This window comes from Tachyglossus aculeatus, chromosome 4, assembly GCF_015852505.1.
Source record: "Tachyglossus aculeatus isolate mTacAcu1 chromosome 4, mTacAcu1.pri, whole genome shotgun sequence".
In the NCBI taxonomy this organism is placed as follows: Eukaryota; Metazoa; Chordata; class Mammalia; order Monotremata; family Tachyglossidae; genus Tachyglossus; species Tachyglossus aculeatus.
The window spans coordinates 89031742-89051556 of record NC_052069.1 but is presented as its reverse complement, the minus strand read 5'-3'; the positions used below and the strand labels follow the sequence as shown (position 1 = coordinate 89051556).

General features: G+C 42.8%; 1 protein-coding gene across 2 annotated transcripts in view; it reads left to right on the top strand.

Moving 5' to 3' along the window:
- Positions 1 to 19815, top strand: part of INTS8 (integrator complex subunit 8) — a 72135-nt gene that overhangs the window by 21795 nt on the left and 30525 nt on the right. For both annotated transcript variants that reach the window (XM_038744946.1, XM_038744945.1), the window contains exons 6-13: positions 4515 to 4697; positions 6675 to 6782; positions 11638 to 11793; positions 13507 to 13607; positions 15000 to 15141; positions 16602 to 16672; positions 17679 to 17854; positions 18625 to 18758. In XM_038744946.1, the coding sequence (XP_038600874.1) occupies positions 4515 to 4697; positions 6675 to 6782; positions 11638 to 11793; positions 13507 to 13607; positions 15000 to 15141; positions 16602 to 16672; positions 17679 to 17854; positions 18625 to 18758 (1071 nt within the window). The remainder of the gene's footprint in view (positions 1 to 4514; positions 4698 to 6674; positions 6783 to 11637; positions 11794 to 13506; positions 13608 to 14999; positions 15142 to 16601; positions 16673 to 17678; positions 17855 to 18624; positions 18759 to 19815) is intronic.

The window sequence follows — 19815 nt, the reverse complement described above, 5'->3', positions numbered from 1 at the left end:
AAGTAAATAGGATCATTGGGTTGGACACAGTCCCTGTCCCACATAATAATTGAGGTATGTGAGGGGCACTGTACTAAGCGCTGGGGTAGTAACAAGATCATTGGGTTGGACACAGTCCCTGTCCCACATAATAATTGCGGTATATTTGTTAAGGCGTTACTATGTGATGGGCTGGGGTGGATACAAGCAAATCGGGTTGGACGCAGTCCCTGTCATTCATTCATTCAGTCGTTTTTATTGAGCGCAATTCGACAACAGAGGCAATGCCTACCCAACAACAGGCTCACTGTCCCACGTGGGGCTCACAGTCTCCATCCCCATTTTACAGGTGAGGCAACTGAAGCACAGAGAAGTGAAGTGATTTGCCCAAGGTCACACAGCAGACAAGAGCTGGGATTAGAACCCAGATCCTCTGCCCCTGTGTCCGTACTCTATCCACTAGGCCATGTTGGGAAAGCATGAGGCAAGTTAATGGAGGGGGAAAAAAATCTCAATCAATCAGTCGTATTTATTGAGCACTTAACTGTATGCAGAGCACTGTACTAAGCCCTTGGGAAAGTTATGATTATTATTATTATAAAGTGCCGTCGAGTCATTTCCGATTCGTAGCGACTCCGTGGATACACTTGTGCAATAATAAACACATTAGGGGAAGCAGCATGGCTCAGTGGGAAAAGAGCCTGGGCTTTGGAGTCAGAGGTCATGGGTTTGAATCCTGGCTCCGCCACTTTGCTGTGTGACTTTGGGCAAGTCACTTAACTTCTCTGTGCCTCAGTTCCCTCATCTGTAAAATGGGGATGAAGACTGTGAGCCCCACGTGGGACAACCTGATCACCTTGTATCCCCCCAGCGCTTAGAACAGTGCTTTGCACATAGTAAGCGCTTAATAAATGCCATTATTATTATTATTACATTCCCTGCCCACAAGGAGCTTTCAGTCTAGAGGGGGAGGCCTCTTTTATGAAGAGGGGAAAAAAAGGCACTTATGTACATATCTGTAATTTATTTACTTCTTTATATTAATGTATATTACTGTTTGTCATCATCCCCCCCGCCCCCAGACTGAGCTCTCTGTGAACAGGGAATGTGTCTGTATTTTTATACTTTACTCTCCTAGGCTCTTAGTACAGTGCTCTGCATGCAGTAAGCTCTCAATAAATATGTTTGACCGACTTCAGATAATTTATGGTTGCTACTGATTTCTGCTGAGATGGACTTGTGGAAAACTTGTTTTATAAATAAATTAGAGAATGATAAAATTTGATCTGTTGTTTAGAGAAGTAGAAATTTGGTGGTGTTATTTACTTCAGTATTATTGCCTGTAATAATTGGTGGTAAACAGTGTGTTGGAGTATCCAGTAGAAGCCCCCAAAGGATCGCTTCCACTCCCATCCCAAAAGCTTGCAATTTCACTGTCATCATCGATCCCACTTTTTTATTTTGCTGGGTAGGGACTGTCTCTATATGTTGCCAATTTGTACTTCCCAAGCGCTTAGTACAGTGCTCTGCACATAGTAAGCGCTCAATAAATACGATTGATGATGATTTAGTCTGCTTTACCATGTCTTCCTCAGTATTTCCTTTCTAGATTTCCAACTCCTCCCTTGACACAAATTGTAATCCCCTTCTGGCTGTATTACTGCAGTAGAGCCTTCATCAATCGTATTTATTGAGCGCTTACTGTGTGCAGAGCACTGTACTAAGCACTTGTCTACCTATCGTAGGCCTCTCCCTTCTTCAGACTCCCTTCTTCCTCTAGAGTGTGTGCTCGTTAAGGGCAGGGAAGAGGTCTGTTGTATTGAACTCTCCCAAGTGCTTAGTACAGTGCTCTTCATATAGTAAGTGCTCAATAAATACCACCGATTGAATCTATTTTACATTCGGCTGTGTGAATCATCTTTCCAAAATGCCTGTTGGTGCAAAACAATCTTCTCTTCTAACCTCCAATAACTCCTCCGTTCCATCTTTTGTTTTTAATTCATATTGAGCGCTTACTGTGTGCAAAGCGCTGTACTAAGCGCTTGGGAGAGTACAATCTCGCAATAAACAGACACATTCCCTGCCCACAACGAGCTTACGTCTTACACGAAGGACAGGCTCCAACTCATTGGTTTCAAAGTTCTCTGTCGGTTGGCTATTGTCCAGCCTAGTTGCCCTCTTATCCCATTACCCTTCAGCCGGTGCTGTTAATCTCCCCTAAACTCATCGCCCAATCATCAATCGTATTTATTGAGCGCTTACTGTGTGCAGAGCACTGTACTAAGCGCTTGGGAAGCACAAATTGGCAACATATAGAGACAGTCCCTACCCAACAGTGGGCTCACAGTCTAAAAGAGGGGGCTCGCCCAATGTCTCTTCACTCAGCTGACTCACCTCTTCAGTCGTTCATACCATTCCCTCTGAAGTGGAAATAACCCCTACTAATCTTCACCAAGTCACGGCCATTTCCCCTCCTTCGGCGCCTTTCTAAAAAGCCATCTCCTCCATCGGTGATATTTATTGAGCGCGAATCTTGCGCACAGCACTGCATCAAACGTTTGGGAAAGTATAATACAACAGAGTCGGTAGAGCCCACTGTTGGGTAGGGGCTGTCTCTATATGTTGCCAATTTGTACTTCCCAAGCGCTTAGTACAGTGCTCTGCACATAGTAAGCGCTCAATAAATACGATTGATGATGATGATGGTGATGTGATCTCTGCCCGCAGGGAGCTCACCGTATACAGGGAGCTTGCGGTTTCCATATAGCAATCCTTGTCTCATCATTCTGGTATCATTTTATGTAGCCATCCATTTAAAACGGGCTTCTGCAAACCCTCAATTAACGAGGCTTGCGTTTTGGTAGAAATTGGGCCTGCAATCTCGGAATAAATGCCTGCTCTTGGAGTTTCCTATCTTTTGTTTTTTATTTATTTATTCCTTTAATATTAGCATCACTCTTAGCCCACCAAGGGTGTATATTTGAGCAGATTTTCTCTTTACTTTTCTCAGATTTCCTCCTAAAGTTGTAAACACCCGCCCATCAGTTGCTCTTCCACAGGACTGTGGCATAAATTGAAGGGTTTGCCGTAGGAGTTTTCCCCTGCCGTGTCCCCTCTGGGTTGTAGCCTAGCTGCAGCCCAAAGGACACAGAGAGTTTTGGTAGGGCTTCAGGAACTTGAAAAGCAACATGACTTTTTAGCATACAGCATTACAGCATTAAAATTTAAGACCAAATTAATCGGGCACTTAATGTCAAATTAATCAATTCCGCCTCTGGGAATGAGAACACCTCCTATCTACGTGGTGCTACTACTACTACTACTAATAAATAATAATACTATTTGTGGTACGTGTTAAGCACTTACTATGTGCCAGAGCATGGGCCTGGGAATCAGAAGAACCTGGGTTCTAATCCTGGCTCCGCCACCTGTCTGCTCTGTGACCTTGGGCAAGTTACTTTTCTGTGCCTCACTTACCTAATCTGGAAAATGGGGATGAAGACTGGGAGCCCCACGTGGGACGGGGACCGTGTCCAACCTGATAAATCTGTATCTACCCCAGTGCTCAGAACAGTGCTTGGTACATAGTAAGCGCTTTAACAAATACCATTGTTATTATTAAACCATTAAGTAGGTTTTAGAAATGCCATTTGTTCTGTCCCACCATTAAGAAGGGATGTTTATGTGGAGCCTGTTGGAAGAAAGCTACTGAAATGATACTTGTCAGCAGGAAAGTTTTGTAGATAGGATTTTTTTTATTGGTATTAAGCGCTTACTATGTGCCAAGCACACTTTCCCAGCCCACAGAGACCTTACGGTCTAGATAAATTGTTAAATCAATTACCGACAGGGGAAACAATAATTCTGGTATTAAGCGCTTTCTGTGTGCCAGGCAGTATACTAAGCGCTGGGGTAGATAAAGCTAATCAGGTTAGACACAGTCCCTGTCCTGTTTAGGGCTCTTTGGACACAGTCCTTGTCCCATTCAGGGCTTACAGTCGTAACCCCCATTTTACAGATGAGGTAACTGAGGCACAGAGAAGTTTAGTGACTTTCCCAGAGTCACACAGCAGACAAGTGGCAGAGCTGGGATTAAAACCCAGCTCCTTCTGGTGCCCAGACCTGTGCTCTGTCCACTAGACCACACTGCTTTCTATCTAGGATTCGTGGTTGGCTTTTCCTGTTGGAATATTTTAAAGTAGGTTAACCATTTTACAGTTTTAACAAGTTGCTGTAAGATAATTTGTTAAAAATTGTTAGATAAGAATAATGTTCCTGTTCTTGAGTTGGTTAACCTACTCTAAAATATATTTATAGACTTTACCTCCAATTCAGTATGAAAATATATCGTAAAACCAGTCATCTCTTGCATGCATTCTCTTTGACAGTGTGTCATTTTTTTATATTTTTTTAAAAAAGTATTTGAAGTTTTTGTAGTAGCTTTAGTCATAATAGGGCTAATAGTTCTAATGTAATCTGTTCTTATTGCCACTGAATTAGTGATACTTCTTTCTTTTTTTTTTTAATTATCGTAGCTCAAAGAACAGGCTGCTGATTCTATCTTGGTGCTAGAAGCAGCACTTAAATTAGACAAGGATCTGTATGTGCACACAATGAGGACTTTAGATTTACTGGCCATGGAACCAGGAATGGTGAATGGAGAAACCGAGAGTTCAACTGCTGGATTGAAAGTCAGAATGGAGGAAATGCAGTGTCAGGTACAGTGCTTCAGTTTTCCAGGGTATTCTGGACAACTTTCCCGAATTACTGGAATGAGATGAAATTTGTATTTTAAAGTGAAACGATTTGAGATTCTCTGCCCCACCATGTCTGTAGTTCCATGCCTGTCGTTGACCATTTTCTCATCTGTGCCTTCCCCGCTTAGAGCAGAAAAGATCTGGAAATACCTTCAATTTTTGCCGTGAACACATTGGGTGGACCATTGCTGGGGAGGAAGGAAACATTTTTCTGACAGTACAATCCTGTTGGGATGCAGTGTGATACAGGGTTGGAGGAAATCGGTCGATAGATAGTATTTATTGCGTGCCTGCCGTGTTCAGAGACTGTACTAAATACTTGGGAGAGTACAATGCACTAGAGTTGTTACTTTCTCAGCCCACAAAGACCTTACAGTCTAGAGAAAATGTTAAAAATCAGTAACCGACAGGGAAAATAATAATTCTGGTATTTGCTAAGCACTTACTACGTTCCAGGCACTGTACTAAGCTCTGGGGTGGATACAACCACGGTACGTACCCCACACGGGGCTCACAGTCTTAATCCCCATTTTACAGAAGAGGCAACTGAGACATAGAGAAGTCAGGTGACTTGCCCAAGGTCAGGCAAGAAGTGGTGGTGGGATTAGAACCCAGGGCTCTGACTCCTGGGCCCGGGCTCTGTCCATCAGGCCACGTGGCTTTCCGTATAATTTGTATTCGACTTGCTTATGTGCCTCTTTTATCACGGTAAAGTTAAATGGTGGAGCCGGGATTGGAACCCAGATTTAGCACTCAATCTAATGGTATATATTGAGCGCTTTCTGTGTGCAGAGCACTGTACTAAACGCTTGGGAGAGTACAGTCCAGCTGTTGGTGGACTCATTCCGTGCTCACAGGCTACGGATCCTCTGATTCCCAGGCCCGTGCTCTTCGTTCTGTGACACACTGCTTCACAATTCACTGTGGACTGTTTTCAATCAATCAATCAATCAATCGCATTTATTGAGCGCTTACTGTGTGCAGAGCACTGTACTAAGCGCTTGGGAAGTACAAGTTGGCAACATATAGAGACCTTCCCTACCCAACAGTGGGCTCACAGTCTAAAAGGGGGAGACAGAGAACAAAACCAAGCATACTAACAAAATAAAATAAATAGAATAGATATGTACAAGTAAAATAAATAGAGTAATAATTTTTCAGGAAAAATACAGCATTAAAATTTAAGACCAAATTAATCGAGCACTTAATGTCAAATTAATCAATTCCGCCTCTGGGAATAGAACACCTCCTATCTACGTGGTGCTACTACTACTACTACTAATAAATAATAATACTATTTGTGGTATGTGTTAAGCACTTACTATGTGCCAGGCACTGTACTAAGCGCCGGGGTGGTTACCAGCAGATCGGGCTGGGCACTGGCCCTGTCCCATGTGGGGCTCACAGTCTCAGTCCCAATTTTACAGATGAGGTAACTGAGAGAAGAGAAGTGAAATCAATCAATCAATCGTATTTATTGCGCGCTTACGGTGTGCAGAGCACTGTACTAAGCGCTTGGGAAGTACAAGTGACTTGCCCATGGTCACACTGCTGACAAGCGGTGGACAAGCGGTTATGTTGCCAACTTGTACTTCCCAAGCGCTTAGTACAGTGCTCTGCACACAGTAAGCACTCAATAAATACGATTGATTGAGGCGGGATTAGAACCCATGACCTTTTGACTTCTAGGCCAGGGCTTTATCACCTATACTATGATGCTCCTTCTACTATAGGTGCTAGGCCTTTTAATCAGTCAATCAATGGTATTTATTGAGCACTTATTTATGCAGAGCACTATACTGAGCACTTGGAAGAGTACAATTCAGCAGAATTGGTCGACGCGTTCCCTGCCCACAAAGAGCTGAAGAAACCAAATGACAGAGGTCTTTTCGGACTGTGTAGATTTTAAATAAAGGGTTCGCTCTCCTTTTTTTTCAGGTGTGCTACGATTTGGGAGCAGTGTACTTCCAGCAGGGCTCTACAAACTCAGCTGCATATGAAAATGCCAGGGAAAAATTTTTCAGAACCAAAGAATTAATTTCCAAGGTAAATATCACACGCTTATCGTGGCGCTGCTAAGTCTCAGCCCTTTTAGGCAACCGGAATTTTTGACTAAGTGGGCAACCTGGCTTTTGTAGTAATGAGGGGATTTGTTAAGCGCTTACTGTGTGCCAGGCACTCTACTAAAAATTTTTCAGGACCAAAGAATTAATTTCCAAGGCAAATATTGCACGCTTATTGTGGCGCCGCTAAATCTCAGTCCTTTTAGGCAACCAGAATTTTTGACTAAGTGGGCAACCTGGCTTTTGTAGTAATGAGGGGATTTGTTAAGCGCTTACTGTGTGCCAGGCACTCTACTAAAAATTTTTCAGGACCAAAGAATTAATTTCCAAGGCAAATATTGCACGCTTATTGTGGCGCCGCTAAATCTCAGTCCTTTTAGGCAACCAGATTTTTGACTAGATGGGCAACCTGGCTTTTGTAGTAATGAGAGGATTTGTTAAGCGCTTACTGTGTGCCAGGCACTCTACTAAAAATTTTTCAGGACCAAAGAATTAATTTCCAAGGCAAATATTGCACGCTTATTGTGGCGCCGCTAAATCTCAGTCCTTTTAGGCAACCAGATTTTTGACTAGATGGGCAACCTGGCTTTTGTAGTAATGAGAGGATTTGTTAAGCGCTTACTGTGTGCCAGGCACTCTACTAAAATTTTTCAGGACCAAAGAATTAATTTCCAAGGCAAATATTGCACGCTTATTGTGGCGCCGCTAAATCTCAGCCCTTTTAGGCAACCAGAATTTTTGACTAAGTGGGCAACCTGGCTTTTGTAGTAATGAGGGGATTTGTTAAGCGCTTACTGTGCGCCAGGCACTCTACTAAAAATTTTTCAGACCCAAAGAATTAATTTCCAAAGCAAATATTACACGCTTATTGTGGCGCCGCTAAATCTCAGTCCTTTTAGGCAACCAGATTTTTGACTAAGTGGGCAACCTGGCTTTTGTAGTAATGAGGGGATTTGCTAAGCACTTACTGTGTGCCAGGCACTCTACTAAAAATTTTTCAGGACCAAAGAATTAATTTCCAAGGCAAATATTGCACGCTTATTGTGGCGCCGCTAAATCTCAGTCCTTTTAGGCAACCAGATTTTTGACTAGATGGGCAACCTGGCTTTTGTAGTAATGAGAGGATTTGTTAAGCGCTTACTGTGTGCCAGGCACTCTACTAAAATTTTTCAGGACCAAAGAATTAATTTCCAAGGTAAATATTGCACGCTTATTGTGGCACCGCTAAATCTCAGTCCTTTTAGGCAACCAGAATTTTTGACTAAGTGGGCAACCTGGCTTTTGTAGTAATGAGAGGATTTGTTAAGCGCTTACTGTGTGCCAGGCACTCTACTAAAATTTTTCAGGACCAAAGAATTAATTTCCAAGGTAAATATTGCACGCTTATTGTGGTGCCGCTAAATCTCAGTCCTTTTAGGCAACCAGATTTTTGACTAAGTGGGCAACCTGGCTTTTGTAGTAATGAGGGGATGTGTTAAGCGCTTACTGTGCGCCAGGCACTCTACTAAAAATTTTTCAGGACCAAAGAATTAATTTCCAAGGCAAATATTGCACGCTTATTGTGGCGCCGCTAAATCTCAGTCCTTTTAGGCAACCAGATTTTTGACTAAGTGGGCAACCTGGCTTTTGTAGTAATGAGGGGATTTGTTAAATGCTTACTGTGTGCCAGGCACTGTACTAAGCGCTGGGGTAGATGCAAGATATGGGCCCTCCACAGTCCCAGCCCATGCAGTGTGCACATCGTCGATTTAACAGTGGTATTTATTGAGCACTTATTTGCAGATCACTGTACTCATAAGAAGAATTGAGGTATTTAAGTGCTTACTATGTGTGTGTGTGTGTGTATGTTTGTACGTATTTATTACTCTATTTTACTTGTACATATTTATTCTATTTATTTTATTCTGTTAATATGTTTTGTTCTCTGTCTCCCCCTTCTAGACTGTGAGCCCACTGTTGGGTAGGGACCGTCTCTCTTTGTTGCCAACTTGGACTTCCCAAGCGCTTAGTACAGCGCTGTGCACACAGTAAGCGCTCAATAAATATGATTGAATACTATGGGCCAGGTAGTGTTCTAAACGCTGGGATAGATATAAGATAATCAGGTTGGACACGGTCCCGGTCCCATATAGGGCTTACACTCTCGATCCTCATTCTCCAGATGGGGTAATTGAGGCGCAGAGGAGTAAAGTGACTTGCCCAGGGTCACACAGCAGATGAGTGGCGGAGCCGGGATTAGAACCCAGGTCCTTCGGATCCCCAGGCCCGTGTCGTATCCGCTAGGCCATGCTGCTTCTCAAAGCGTTTGGCGAGTACAGTCCAGTAGAATCAGCAGATACGTTCCCTGCCCGTAACGAGTTTACCGGCTATTTTTGCCCAGTCCTATAAGTCACCTCCCCTCATGGCTTCGTGGATAAATCACAGGCTTGGGAGTCAGAAGGTCATGGGTTCTAATCCCTGCTGTGCCACTTGTCTGCTCTGTGACCTTGGGCAAGTCACTTCACTTCTCTGGGCCTCAGTTAACTCATCTGGAAAATCAATCAGTCAGGCAATCGTATTTATTGAGCGCTTACTGTGTGCAGAGCACACAGCGGTTGGGAAGTACAAGTCGGCAACATACAGAGACAGTCCCTACCCAACAGTGGGCTCACAGTCTAAAAAGGGGAGACAGACAACAAAACCGAACATACTAACAAAATAAAATAAATAGAATAGATATGTACAAGTAAAATAAATAAATAAATAGAGGAATAAATATGTACAAGCATTATACATATATGCAGGTGCAGTGGGGAAGGGAAGGAGGTAAGATGGGGGGATGGAGAGGGGAACGAGGGGGATTGAGACTGTGAGCCCCACATGGGACAGGGACTGTGTCCAATCCAACCTGATTTGCCTGTATCCACCCTCGCGCTTAGTGCTGTGCCTGGCACATAGTAAGCGTGTAATAATAATAATGATGGCATTTATTAAGCGCTTACTATGTGCAAAGCACTGTTGTAAGCGCTGGGGAGGTTACAAGGTAATCAGGTTGTCCCACGGGGGGCTCACAGTCTTAATTCCCATTTGACAGATGAGGGAACTGAGGCCCAGAGAAGTTGTGACTTGCCCAGAGTCACACAGCTGACAATCGGTGGAGCTGGGATTTGAACCCATGACCTCTGACTCCAAAGCCCGGGCTCTTTCCACTGAGCCACGCTGCTTCTACCGTTTTTATTTTTTCCCCCTCCCTTCCTCCCTAGTGCTACCCAGGTCCCTTGAGAATCCATCACCCCGCGAATCCACCCACCTTTAAAGCCTCCTGAACTTTGTCATGTCGGGAACCGGAGTTGCCAGCCACCTGTTTCTGAAATGGCTGAAATTCATTCAATTGTATTTATTGAGCACTTACTGTGTGCAGAGCACTGTACTAAGCGCTTGGGAAGTCCAAGTTGCCAACATATAGAGCCGGTCCCTACCCAACAGTGGGCTCACAGTCTAGAAGGGGGAGACAGAGAACAAAACAAAACATATTAACAAAATTAAATAGAATAAATACGTACAAATAAATAGAGTAATAAATACGTACAAACATATATACATATATACAGGTGCTGTGGGGAGGGGAAGGAGGTAGGGTCGGGGGTGTGTGGAGGGGGAGAGGAAGCAGGGGGCTCAGTCTGGGAAGGACTCCTGGAGGAGGTGAGCTCTCAGTAGGGCTAATGGTGGGGAAAGCACTGTGCTAAGCGCTCGGGAGAGTACAATAGAACAATAAACAGACACATTCCCTGCCCACAACGAGCTTACAGTCTAGAAGGAAAGGCAGGTGTTAATATTAATAAATGAAAATTTCATCACCGCTTCATCCACAAAACGTGAGGTAAAATCGGCAGTGTCCGAAAGTCAGGAAAAATCTTTGGGTATGTGGAAGTCCTGCGGTGCCGAGCCTCGGTGTTTTTACTACTCCAGTTTTTGCAGCACTTACAACTGCCTGAATATATGGACAACGCTTCCCTGCTGGGCTCTCGTGACCTGAAAGAACTAGCGAAGCAGTGCGGCTTAGTGAGCCCATTGTTAGGTAGGGACCGTCTCTATATGTGGCCGACTTGGACTTCCCAAGCGCTTGGTACAGTGCTGTGCACACAGTAAGCGCTCAATAAATACGAGGAAATGAATGAATCAATTGAGCACAGGCCCGGAAATCAAAGGCACCTTGATTTCCACATGGCTGCTGGGTGACTTTGGCCAAGTCACTTCTTCTCTGTGCAGTTGCCCCATCTGTAAAATGGGGATTCCGATCGTGAGCCTTATATCGGGCAACAGGGACTGTGCCCAACCCGATGATCTTGTATCTACCCCAGCGCTTAGTACAGTGTCTGGCACAGAGTAAGCACTTAACAAATACCGTAAAAGGAAACTTTTGGCATAGTGATCTTGTTTGTTTGTTTTTTTTAACCCCAAAATAATCATTTTTGAAAAGCCTTTTTGGTAATTTTTGTTTTTCTTGTACTTTCTCAACCAATTTTTTATTGTGATTTTAGCCTTCAAGCCATAATTGTAAAAAAAAAAAAAAAATCACTTTTGGTCTATCTCTATCCTTTTTCCTCAGTGTAACTCTCTGTTCATTACGTGGAACAGCAGCCCAAATTTTCATGTCTCACTATAGCCCCCCTGCCTATCCCACCCAAGGCTCTAAATCCCCAAAAGAAGAGCTTTTGGTCACGATGGTCATAGATTCCCAAATACTTTTTCGTTAGGGTTAACCAGTCAGTCTATCACTGAAATGTAAGGACGGTGTTTTCAACTTGAATGTCATTTATGCCGATTTTGCTAACGGAAAATAACCTTTTCTTTTCCAGCTCGGTTCATTATCACTTCACTGCAGTATAGATGAGAATCGGTTAGCTGGCTATTGTCAGGCTTGTGGGGTTCTTGCACCTTCTGCTGATAATACGGCACAACAATCAACGCCATACGGTCAAATCCATACCTGCATGCGATCCGGCAACTATCAGGTAAGTTTGCAGAAGGACTGGATTGAATTGGAGTGGGAGATGATCACATGGGAATGCGTGCCTTTCCGACATCAATCTTTCTTAAACAACTTGGCCAAAGGGAAGATTCGGAAAGTCTAGAAGTTGTGTGCGGTTTTAAAGCTGTATGAGACTCCGAGTTTTACACTCAGCCTGCAGTATGACTCCCCTTTCAATTTCATGTGGAATTTCTGTGAAAAGAGAGTTTGTAGAAAACATTAAAAGGGTAGCCTAGATAGGAAGAAGGAAGTTTTTTGTTTTTAATGGCATTTATTAAGCGCTTACTATGTGCAAAGCACTGTTCTTTTTTTTCCCCCCACCCTATCCGTACCTGAAAAATAACTTTCACGTGCATTCTCCTAAAAATTATTCTAGCGTTTTGACGTGATTTAGACTTCGAGTTGCAACTCTGACAAGGAGTTTTGCGTTCTGACTTTTTTTTTCCTTTGCTTGCATCATGGGAGCATTCGGGATTCCTGTGGATTTGTACTCAGGTTTTCATTTAACATTTGCAACAGTTTGGCGGCAATTCAGATTTCCTCAGTGGAGCCTTCGTGGTATAGATTTTTTTTGTTTCTCAAAGAAGATGGAATCCTGGTTGCATAAGCAGCGACCACAACTTTGTAACGACTGCGCCTTTTACCAAGTAGTTTGATTTTTAAAAAAGCTAGCAGAAACACATTTTAAAGTGATCACCGTGTGTCTGTTGCTAGCCCCTTGCCTTTTAGTTGGTGTTTGCGTTTCTCCCTCTGTGTTACTCTGTTTCTCTCTGTCCACCGGGAAATTACCTGGTGGCCATGTGTAAGAGACAGTTGGAAACCTGTGAAAAGAACTGTGGAAATCCAATTTAACCCAAGCCTAGATAAAGGAATCTTTCTTATTTGAACTCTTCAAGTCCTTTGCATTTTGCATCTTGCTACAACCGCTCCTGTAGATCAGTCAGGGAAATATCTGTTCAACTGTGACAAGTGCTTGTTTGGATCCCACATTTGACCAACCCAGCCCCCACAGTTGATTCTCAGGCTGTGGGCAGAAGTCGGACCCTGCTTTCTCAAGCAGTCTCCAAATCTTGGTACCTATGATGCCTGGGGCTGGAGTTATTCATTCAATCGCATTTATTGAGCGCTTACTGTGCGCAGAGCACTGTACTAAGTGCTTGGGAAGTACAAGTTGGCAACATCTAGAGACGGTCCCTCCCCAACAGCGGGCTCACAGTCTAGAAGGGGGAGACAGACAGACAACAAAACATATTAACAAAATAAAATAAATAGAATAAATATGTACAAATAAAATAAATAGAGTAATAAATGCGTACAAACATATATACAGGTGCTGTGGGGAGGGGAAGGAGGGGGAATTGTAATTAATATTTGTACTGTAAAACACTGGGCAACTTATATTCCGCTGAGCTGTAGAATTGAGAGCAATGATTTCTTTGTTTCCTTCCATTGCACTCTGTAGTAGAAAAATTACTGATGTTATTGATGCCTGTTTGCTTGTTTTGATGTCTGTCTCCCCCCTTCTGGACCGTGAGCCCGTTGTTGGGTAGGGATTGTCTCAATTTGTTGCTGAATTGTACTTTCCAAGCACTTAGTAAAGTGCTCTGCACACAGTAAGCGCTCAGTAAATGCAGTTGAATGAATGAATGAATAATGTAACCTGGAAAATTAATGCATTGCCACATATGTGTTCCAGGAAGTAATAAAGATTTTCCTCGAAGATAATCAAACCTTCAATTTACCTGTTCAATTCAGGCAGTCAGTTCTGAGAGAACTCTTCCAGAAAGCTCAACAGGGGTAAGTCAGTTACTTGAATGATTAAGCTTGCGTTTCTGCTATCGGGAAACAAATTTATTTCTTTGTCGTCATCACAAGGAGTGTATTGTTGGCGACGCTTTTGGCTCCCTTCGATATGGTTCATTTGGGACTCTGGGGCTTGGAGGATTTGCGGGGTGGGTTGGGATATCTGACTTCAGAGCGAATGGGTGGGCGGATATGCCCACTCTCCTGGTCAAAGCTAACTAGCCAGTCTCCCGTCGGGCCCGGGCATGGCTTTGCATTCATTCATTCAGTAGTATTTATTGAGCGCTTACTGTGTGCAGAGCACTGTACTAAGCGCTTGGGAAGTCCAAGTTGGCAACATATAGAGACGGTCCCTACCCAACAGTCTAGAAGGGGGAGACAGACAACAAAAGAAAACATATTAACAGAATAAGATAGAATAAGTATGTACAAGTAAAATAAATCAATCGAGTAATACATATGTACAAAAAATATATATTATATATATATATATATATATATATACACACAGGTACCTACCCAACAGCGGGTTCACAGTCTAGAAGGGGGAGACAGACAACAAATGAAAACATATTAACAAAATAAGATAGAATAAATATGTACAAGTAAAATAAATAAATCATTAGAGTAATAAATATGTACAAATATATATATATATGTATATATGTATATATATACATATAAAACAGTAACGAAAGACCCAAAATAGGCCATTTGGTGAGGGGCGTGTTAGCCCAGAAGCCTGACTGGAGGCAGCTTGGGAGCAGAGGACTGTTCACATTCGTCCGAATCAAAATTGTGTTATTTAAATGATGCATTAAAAAGTATTTATATTAATGTCTGTCCCGTCCCCCCCAGACTGTAAGTTCGTTACGGATGTCCACTAATTCTGTTGTATTGCACTCTCCCAAGAGCTTAGTAGAGTGCTCTGCACATAGTGAGCGCTCAATAAATACCATTGATTTATTGGGATGGAAACAGAGTAAATAATTTGTCTCATTGAGCCAGGTGTGTATCCCATTGCAACGGCAGCACCTAAACCCTAGAAACCTGATTATCTTTCCTAGATTTTGAATAGCTGCCGGGTGGCCACTCTTAATACTTAGCTGATCCTTTTTATAGATTACTTAATTTAATGTTTGAAAAGATCCAAAGTGCACAAATGACCTGCAGGCAGACAGGAAGCTGAGGCCGAATCTGTTATCTAGCGCTGACTTGAACTTCCGCAATTTCTTTGTATACAGTCAAAATTCATTCTGTTTATGTTTTTCTTCTTTTGTGGATCTGAAGATGTAACTCCCCCAGGTTGTATTTGTGAAATTATTTTTATACTAGGGCACATTTCCATTAGTATTTGTTCATAACCCCGTTTTTTGTACTTTACAGAAATGAAGCGCTAGATGAGATCTGTTTTAAAGTCTGTGCTTGCAACACAGTCTGTGATGTACTTGAGGGAAGAACAGTTAGTGTTCATTTTAATCAGCTATTCCTTCAACCGAATAAGGAGAAAATTGATTTCCTTCTTGAGGTAAGAGTTCTCCTTTTCTACTGATGCCAGCTTTCAACCGGCACCTTTAGAATTATACATTTCGATAATTTCCACGACCCTGAATTGTGTAGGTTTTCTTTGTGGCTTTGTAGGTAGAACCGGAGTAGGAAGTTATTTTGGCCGGAGGGACACTGGCCAAATTTTCAAATGTGTGGACTTCTCCGGGGAAAGGAAAGTGGGGGAAAGAGAGTGGATTAAGAGGTTTAAAAAGCAGTACAGTCAACAACCCCTAATTTCCAGTGACGGAAGTGAAATTGCTCTTGCACCATGACATAAACTGCATCTGCCCCAGGGGCCATATTGTATCCATTCCCTGATAAAAACTACTGTATTGAGGTACAAGATAATCAGTTCCGACTCAGTTCTGTCCCACACAGAGCTTACAGTCTAAATTGAGAAGCAGGGTGGCCTAGAGGAAAGAGCTCAGGCCTGAGAGTCAGAGGACCCGGGTTCTAATCCCAGATCTGCCATTTATCTGCTTCATGACCTTGGGCAGATGACTCTAGATTGTCACTTATTCTGCTCACACATCCCTCCTTGAGGGGAATATACTTTAGATGCTAGTAGATTAACTGGGTTCCAAAACTTCATTGCTCAGACCCATCTAAATGCATAATCTCGATCTTCATCCAGCAGCGCATGTGGGTTTTGGAAGATGAGCCACTTCTCCACCCTGAGTATGTTAGGTTCCCAAGTGAAAATCGTTTTCACTTCCGATTCATTTAATGACTTATTGCTGAGAGAGAGATTTAAAAAAAATAATAATAATTGGATTGCTTATTTCCTTAGGTTCAACATTGATATTCACTTGGCTCTGTTAATGTTTTTTAATTTTTCTTCGGTAGGTAGTCTTGAAAAGAGGAATTTTGGAGCCGTCATAACCATCCGTATCAAACTTGAAAGCTCGAATTTTTAAAGTGCCCATATTTCAAAAAGTTCTTTTATATTCTGTCTCCCCCTTCTAGACTGTGAGCCCGCTGTCGGGTAGGGACCGTCTCTATATGTTGCCAACTTGTACTTCCCAAGCTCTTAGTACAGTGCTCTGCACACCGTAAACGCTCAATAAATACGATTGAATGAATTTCAAAAAGTTCTTTAATATTCTCTCTCCCCCTTCTAGACTGTGAGCCTGCTGTCGGGTAGGGACCGTCTCTATATGTTGCCAACTTGTACTTCCCAAGCTCTTAGTACAGTGCTCTGCACACCGTAAGCACTCAATAAATACAATTGAATGAATTTCAAAAAGTTCTTTTATATTCTGTCTCCCCCTTCTAGACTGTGAGCCCGCTGTCAGGTAGGGACCGGCTCTATATGTTGCCAACTTGTACTTCCCAAGCGCTTAGTACAGTGCTGTGCACACAGTAAGCGCTCAATAAATACGATTGAATGAATACTTTCATTACTTCGAGTCCTTAATTTTCATTACTTCAAACCCTTAGGTATGTTCCAGATCAATAAACTTAGAACAAGCTTCAGAAACTTTGAAAGGAAACATGGCAGCATTTCTGAAGTAAGTAACTAGAGACAATGGTGTCAGTTTTTCACTCGGAGTGCAGGGTGGTAAAGGGGACAGAGATTTTTAGAAGGAATGAGAACTTGCTATACTGTGCTCTCCCAAGCGCTTATTACAGTGCCTTGCACTGAGTAAGTGCTCAAAAACTACGATTGAGTGAATGAATGAATGCCATGATCCTACAAGTGGGGAAGAGGTGAGATGGGCATGCCATCGCTCCAGAAAGGGACAAGATGGGCTGCTCAGATGGAGGCAGAGCTCAGCCCCACCACTGCTGGAGGGTGGATGAGCTGGAAGCCAAAATGCCATTTTTCAGGCCTCGGCCTCATCCATCAAGAAGGAGCTGGGAGGGTTTTTAGGCACCCGAAGCTGCTCAGTCTACGCAAGAAGCTATGGGAAGGAAATATATGGCTAAACTGACCCAGACCCGGTTCTCCGGAGGGCAATCACTCCTGTTACTTCTCACAAATTGTCCCCTCTTTTGGCCATAGTGAGGCTCTCTTTTCCAGTTTCAACTCTGTGGGGCATTAATGATGATGATGGCATTTATTAAGCGCTTACTATGTGCAAAGTACTGTTCTAAGCGCTGGGGCAGTTACAAGATGATCAGGTTGTCCCACATGGGGCTCACAGTCTTCACCCACATTTTACAGATGAGGTAACTGAAGCACAGAGAAGTGAAGTGACTTGCCCAAAGTCACACAGCTGACAGTTGGCGGAGCCGGGATTTGAACCCATGACCTCTGACTCCAGAGCCCAGGTTCTTTCCACTGAGCCACGCTGCTTCTCTTTAATGTTAAAATTTAGTTCAAACAAAAAGCCCTGAAATCCCCTCATAAATAAAACATCGCTTTGCGTCTTTATGGCGTGTCGATGACTTCATAAAGAGCCACGATCGCGGGTATTTCATGATAAGCTATGCCGATTGCTTCTCCCATTCACGCTTGATCGGATTTGTCATCAGATTTCCATCAACGGGCAGTCCCTTTTTTTGCTTCCCCAGGAACCTGTGTTTGGGACTGGAAGATCTGCAGTTTGTCTTCATGATTTCTTCTCACGAACTCTTCATTTCGCTGCTGAAAGATGATGAGCGGAAGTTGCTTGTTGACCAGATGAGGAAAAGGTGCCCTCGAATAAATCTGTGCACTAAACCTGTAACTTCCTTCTATGATATTCCAGGTCAGTTTTCTAACCAACCAGGCCTATCATTTTTTTCCACCACTGTCATTAACAGTGAAAAATACAGGAGCATGCTTCCAGCCATGAGTAGTTTACAGAATTCTTCTGTTAAAATTTTATTTTATTACTACATTTTTTGCCATGGAAGAAGGTGCTAAAGCCGTCTAGTTCCAAATATTCTAGACTGTGAGCCCACTGTTGGGTAGGGACCGTCTCTGTATGTTGCCATATTGTACTTCCCAAGCGCTTAGTACAGTGCTGTGCACACAGTAAGCGCTCAATAAATACGATTGATTGCTATTCCTCTCCACAGACAGGTAGTCTCTACTTGTAATTCTAGAGTATCCCTACGTAACTTGGTTTGGTGGTAAATGAAGGTGAAAGTTAGAAATTCGTGGTCAGTTTTTAGAGTTAATTATTTAGATTGCTTTCAAGGTGAAAATCACTCCCGACATCTGTTGTATAGTCGGTTGAAAATGTTTCTCAGTTCACCGTAGGATTCTTCTTCTCCTTCTTTGTGAGCACGGTTTAAGGTATGAGATTATAGTGTTAGTAAGGAGCTGGGACTGTACAGAGATTTCAGTTGTGGAGTAATGAAATCATTCTTCACCCAGCTCAGCATGGATGTTTTGGGAATTACATTATGGTTCCATTTAATTTCTGTAAAACAGAGTCCTGACTCCCGCTTATCAAATCGGGTCTTTGTCACAACTAGTCCTTAAACTTTCGTTCCGCAAGTTAGATAGCCAACGTTGTTTTTCACCACTTAGCGTCAGCAAGTGTCAACATTGGCCAGCTGGAGCATCAGCTTATTTTATCAGTGGATCCTTGGAGAATTCGCCAGATTTTAATTGAGCTGCACGGCATGACCTCGGAACGCCAGTTCTGGACAGTTTCTAGTAAGGTAAATCATCCCCTAGTAAATGCGAAGGGTTAAAAGTTACTGCGTTTCATTTTTCGATTCGTATTATGAGAGGATTTCTAACAGTGTGGCCTGAGACGTTTCTGGCTTAATGTTTCTTTTTTTAAAAAAATTGCCCCATCTCCACCTAAGGTGTCCTATAAACTCTTTGTGGGCCAGGAATGTGCCTGTTGTACTGTACTCGCCCGAGCGCTTAGTACAGTACACACAGAAAGAGCTCAATAAATACGATTGAATGACTGAGTAAAAGTTGTTGTACACATAATGCTCTTACACACAGGAAGAGCTCAATAAATACGATTGCATGAATGAATAAAAGTTTTTGTATATTTGGTTTTGTTGTCTGTCTCCCCCTTCTAGACTGTGAGCCCACTGTTGGGTAGACCGTCTCTATATGTTGCCAACTTGTACTTCCCAAGTGCTTAGTCCAGTGCTGTGCACACAGTAAGCGCTCAATAAATACGATTGATTAAGCAGACATGATAGTCACTTTCAAACCATTATCATGCTGGAGTAGGAAAAAGGGGCCAGACTGAGTTGGAGTAACATGTGAAAGGGGCCCTGAGAAGAATAAACCAGGGAAACTGGGACAGAAAACAGGAAGTTGTCTGTGTCTTCAGAAAGTGGAGGAAGGTAATAATATATTGCTACTGCCAAACTAGGCTTCTAGTTTCGAAACATTTTCCAAGGGCCGGGAGGAAAGAGCCACTTTGAATCGGGTTCTCAAGGCATCCTTTCTCTTGCAAATACTCTTGGTTTAACTGGCTTAACTGCTGGTGCTGCATCTTTTGTCATGCTAACATTATAATCAATCAATTTATTGAGCACTTAACTGTGCTCGCAGACCCCTGCCCTAAGCAATTGGGAGAGGATAAAGAGGAGTTTTTGTAAGCCAGGTATCTATACGGTTCCTCTCCCCCTCGTCCCCCTCTCCATCCCCCCATCTTACCTCCTTCCCTTCCCCACAGCACCTGTATATATGTTTGTACATATTTATTACTCTATTTTACTTGTACATATCTATTCTATTTATTTTATT